Below are 5,270 nucleotides of genomic sequence, written 5' to 3'. Positions count from 1 at the left end.
GTCACCAGAAGGCTGTTCGGGCACCCAGTGCCACTATTCATGATTAGCTTCCCAAGTCTCCCTGCAAATAAGGATCTAAACCCAGCCCGAGAGTCTCCTGCCTCTCCCCAACAGGTGGGTCAGCTGCCAAGTACATGACCCAGCAGGGCCAGCCTCAAGGTCACCACATCTCCCTGGGTGTGTGGTATGGGTGCTTGGTCCCTGCTCAGCCCAGCTGTGGCTTCTCTGCAGCCTGCACCACGCCCAGGCTGAGGGGAAACATCAAGTCCTATTTGTAATAGGAGCAGCTGGTCACATCGCCCCCCTACTAAAAACCCTTGTCTGGTTTTGTGCCACCCTCTGGATCAAGCCTACACCCCACACTCCTTAAAAAAGCAAAGGCCAGCACAGCAGCCCCTGCACAATCTGGTCTTGGCCTCCACAGCACTCCTGGCTGTTCCCGGGCCACGTGGAGCTGTGCCCAGGACCTCCGAAGGCCACATGCTGCTTCCACCACTCAGCACGCTCTTCCCACCACCCCTTCCTCTTCTAAACAGCCTTCAGACACACACTTAGGTCCGCCTCTTCCAGGATGCCTCCTCACCTCCCTGAACTTGATCAGACCCTCTGTTATATGCCCCTGCCACACGCCCCAACTCCTCCATCCTGCAATCACAGCTGCATTCCCTGTGCAACCTTCTGCCTAATCTGTCTTCCCCACTGGACCATGAGCACCATGAGGCCAGAGACCATCGGGACATTTTCTGTTGTATCCCCAGGGCCTGGTGTATTTTCTATTGTATCCCCAGTGCTCGGCCTTTAGCAATGCTTAATAGTTGTTGAACGAACAGATGAAGGAATCAAAACATGAATGAAGAAACAAGTCTGGAACTGCCCCTAGAGCTCCACAGCCCTGACGTTACTGCCCCCTTCTCCCTCCCTCCCAGCCTTGCGCCCCCTTTTGGCTCCCCCTTTCCTCCCCCACCTCACTGTCCAGATTTCCCCTGAAGGGCTTCGCTCAACCACTAGGGCCCCTCCAGCCCTCTCCCTGCAAATTCATCTCTGCTGCCTCCTCCAGGGAGCTCACCAGGACTGGCCACTCCCACCCCAAGCTCTTTGCTTCTCTGGCTGTCCTCGGCACAGCTAGTCTGTGAGGGGGGTGCTGTTGCCCCAGGTCAGTGGAGGAAGGTGAGGTCAGAGGTGAATGAGTTTGTCCAAGGTCAGGGCTGTGTGACTCCTAAGAGGGCTCCTAACCCCTCCACTGTCACCTCCCCTGGGACATGGCTGGTCTCCTCCAGCCCAGACAGGTGCTCCTGGGCACTTCTCTATCCTGTTTTACTTCATAAAAGAAGCACTGGCAGTTTGTGGTCCTTGAGAACACACCATACGCCCCTTTGGAGATTTCTCCTCGTCGGACTTCTTGTTTCTGGATCATCTCTCTAGCAGATGGGACTTGAGGCTTAAGGGAGATGAGGTGGCTTGTCCAGGCTCACACAGCAAGGAGGGAAGAGAGGCTGGAGTGCCAGCCCTTGAAGACAGGGACCTTTGTTGGTTTTAGCTCTCCATTCTATCCCTAGTGCCTAGAGCCAGGCCTGGTGCACTACAAACATTTGTTGTGTGACTCAGTGATGGCGACAGTGATACCACTGTCCCTGGCAGCTCTCATGTTCCACGCCTTGCCTGCCTGAGCCCTGGCACACTTCCCCTGGAGGCAGGGTGGGGTGGGCACTGTGCTGAGTTCACTATCTCACTCACACCCTATGAGGCTGTGCTAGCATGTTCCACGCCTTGCCTGCCTGAGCCCTGGCACACTTCCCCTGGAGGCATGGTGGGGTGGGCACTGTGCTGAGTTCACTATCTCACTCACACCCTATGAGGCTGTGCTAGCATTTCCTTCTCGTGGATGGAGACTGGGAGACTCAGAGTGGTGAAGGGCCTTGCCAACTCACCAGGTGCAGGGACTAGAACCCAGGACAGTACAGTCACTTCCCAGAATTGAAGGGTGAGAACCAGGGCACCTAGGCCACCACATGGGTGGGAGGAAATGGAGTGAAACAGAACAGCTGAGTCAGGCCTCTCACATTGCATGAAACAGAAACATACTCAGCCAAGCTTAACTTTGCTGAGGTTGCCCAGGTGTCTTATGAATGTCAAAGACAGTGACTGTAGCCAGGTCCAATGAGGGAGATCAGTGAATGACCCTGTGTCGTGGATTAAAGATGACCACAAATTGTCACTCTCCCCCCAGGGAGAGGTGAAGTTTATCTCCCCAGCCCTTGAATGTGGGCAGGCCTACGACTGCTCTGATCAATAAAATGCAGTGAAAGCAATGCCCCGCCAATGCTGGGCCTCAGCTGAAAGAAGCTTTTGGGATCCCTGAGCCACCATGTAAGAAGTACAATATCCTGCTGAAGAGCCCACATGGAAAAGGTAAGGCCTCAAGGCCCACACGGAGAGGGAGAGAGAAAGAGAGAGGAAGGACCAGCCTTCTGGCTGTCTCTACCAAAGGACCTGGCAGGAGAGTGAACCATGCTGGGTGTTCCAGCCAGGTGGAGATCCAGGTGACTGCAGTCCCAGCCCATACCACTTGGAGCAGAATAACCACCCAGCTGAGCCCATTCAACCTGCAGAATATCATAATAATATATTGTTATGACAATAATGGGTGGTTGTTTGAGCCACTAAGGTTTGGGACGTTTGTTACACAACAATAGATAAGTGAAACACTGTTGGACTGGAATGCCATAGGCAACCCAGCAAATGTTGTTTTCTCTTTTCTGAGGATGGCGGCCTCCAACCTCTGCCTTTTAGTGCACGTGGAAGGAGATGGAGACCTTCCCAGCTCCAGCACCAACAGCCAGGTAATTAGGGTCCCCATGTCCACATTCCCAGAAGAGAGATGCTGATTGGCCCAACTTGGGTCAGGTGTCCACCCACTGACCAATCAGCTGAGGCCAGGAGGCAGGGTTACACTTATCCACATGGCTCCCATGTGTGGGGAGGGAAGGGGAGTGGGTAATCTCAGAAGAAAGGAACACGGGATGAGCAATCACCACAGGAGGGCTATGACAAGGAGCCTTTCTTTAGCAGAGAAACCCCTAACCCAGGGTCTGGCACCAAGAAAGGGCTGGCTCAGTGAACAGTGCACAAGGTGGCAGTCAGGTCCCAGGGGCAGGGGTCACCTTGATCGAGCTGCTCCCCTGCATGTGTGCTGTTGTGTTGGTATGACTCTCAGGTATTGTTAGTGTTGTTATTCTGCCTCCTTGAACTGCCTCTAAGGAAGATCTTTCAGGATGGTTTGAGATTCCTGTAAAAGCCTTTTAAACATGTTCTCAAGTGTGAATCTAGTTGTAACACTGAAAATGGTCCATTAAACAAGAATAGGTTCAGAAAATCACGCAGAGTGAGTGCCTCTCACTCTGAGAGGCAAGAGATTGGGATTCTGGAGGGGCACTGCTCCACAGGGGCCCAGGCCAGGCAGGTGGGATCTCAGGTGTTGCTGGCAGACCTCAGGCAGGGCTGGGAGAGGGGAACATGGGGGTCAGGAGTCTTTCCCTTGCGCAGTCCCTGAGGTGAGTCAGCTGCTATCTGTGTTGGGGGTGGGGCTGAAGCCACCAGTGCACAACGAAACAACAGAGAGGCCTCCAACAGGGGCATGGGGGTGGGGGGACCAAGGGCCAGCCCAGGCTCAGGCTGGACCCTTCCCATTATCTCTCACACACACTCACCCTATGGGCTCCCAGATATCGAGAGGAGGCACAAACCCCTGGTATAACCTAAACCCACTCTCTTTTTCTCTAGCTGAGGTGAGGGTGACATAAGCTCAACTCTAGGTTCCTTAATGGCAGGGACTATGCCTGTCTCATACAGCACCTTCTTCCCACTGCCTGACATGGGGTAGGCTCTGTAAAGTATTTGGTGTCTGCATGAATGAGTGAGTGAGTGAATGAATGAATGAATGAATGAATGAACAAGTGAGTCCTAGCTGGTGCCATTGTCCTTTTTCTTCCACACCTTTTTCTTTGTATGTCCTTGAAGTCCTAGATCCAAGCTGTGTCTCCAGATGACCCACTGCTGAGCAAGTCATTTCAGCATTCAGACACTCAGCTTCCCCTCCTGTAAAATGGGGATGATTCAAGCCTGCACTAGGTAGGTCACCGAGAGGGAGAAATGAGATCACATAAATGAGTTTGTGGCTGAAAAGGCAGGAGCCATGTGAGCTGGTTTTAGTGTGATCACTGTCATCACTGTCACCACCACTGCTGCCACCCCTACCACCACCCCATCACCCACTGCCCTCATCAAGCCTTTCTCCTGGTCCCCAAATAACCACGCTGCTTCTGGCCCCATTCAGTGCTTTAGTTAAATCACATTTAATTGTTTTTCATCAGGGAATAGAGAAATCAGAAAAGAGATCACAGCACTCAGAGTCAAGAAAGGGTTAACCAAAAAAAGGAGGAATATATTAAGCTTTTGATTGGAAAATCATACAGACACAGTCCCTCTCACACTCACGCTTGCATTCTCACTCAAGCACACACCATCCTGCTCCCAGACACGCGTCTGCCCTCAGGCACATGAGCACACACATGACATACACATGCTCCCAAATGCTGTCACACATTCCCAACAGGCATGCTCAGACACACCCTTCCCACTCCCAGGCTGGCAGGAAGGCAGGGGCTGGGGGGGCTGTACCATCCCAGTGCCCAGTCCCTCCCAAACGCCCCTGACTAAAATGGCAAAGCTAGACTAAACTCAGGGCTTCAGGGGACACACACAGGACTCTGAGCCGTGCTCTGGGTGGAAGACAGACAGGCCGTGGTGGGGACAGGCAGCCTTACACGATTCTGTTCTCCAGGATGGCCAGCCTCTTACTCACAGCTTCCAGTGGACTCGGAGTCAAGGAGAGGTGCAGGCTGTCCCAAGCAGTGACGAGCATGACCCCACTTCCTGGTTGCTCCAGAGGGCCCCTCCTCCAGGGCTTTCTCTCATCCACCCACATGGTGCCTATGTGTCCTCCCCTCTGTCAAAACTTATCCAACTGCTATCCTCAGAATGGTGCTTTCCAAAAAAAGCACAGCAAGTTGCCATGAGCCCTGAGTGCCCAGCCCTGCTCAGTTGCACATTTAGCCCTGCTGGGTCCCCCACCAAGTCCTGACTGAGCCAGGGGGCTGTATGAGGCACAGCCCCATCTGTGAGTGGGGGCTGTTGTTAGTCATGTCACTGTGACGCAAAATGGGGAGTTCACAGGGCACCACATTTTCCTGAGCATGTCCAGGACTCTGTGT

At 53.5% G+C, this 5,270-nt stretch overlaps 1 protein-coding gene across 1 annotated transcript in view; it reads right to left on the bottom strand.

Annotated features, from left to right (window-relative positions):
- Positions 1–4,328: 4,328 nt before the first annotated feature.
- The window catches only part of MATN1 (matrilin 1, cartilage matrix protein), an 11,600-nt gene continuing 10,658 nt past the window's right edge, over positions 4,329–5,270 (bottom strand). Inside the window, exon 8 of the mRNA XM_008592829.1 lies at positions 4,329–4,869. Within this exon, the coding sequence (XP_008591051.1) occupies positions 4,820–4,869 (50 nt within the window). The 3' untranslated portion in view covers positions 4,329–4,819. The remainder of the gene's footprint in view (positions 4,870–5,270) is intronic.

The sequence above is a fragment of the Galeopterus variegatus genome, unplaced genomic scaffold, assembly GCF_000696425.1.
Source record: "Galeopterus variegatus unplaced genomic scaffold, G_variegatus-3.0.2 Scaffold8384, whole genome shotgun sequence".
Taxonomy (NCBI): Eukaryota; Metazoa; Chordata; class Mammalia; order Dermoptera; family Cynocephalidae; genus Galeopterus; species Galeopterus variegatus.
This window is presented reverse-complemented; position numbering and strand designations above follow the sequence as displayed.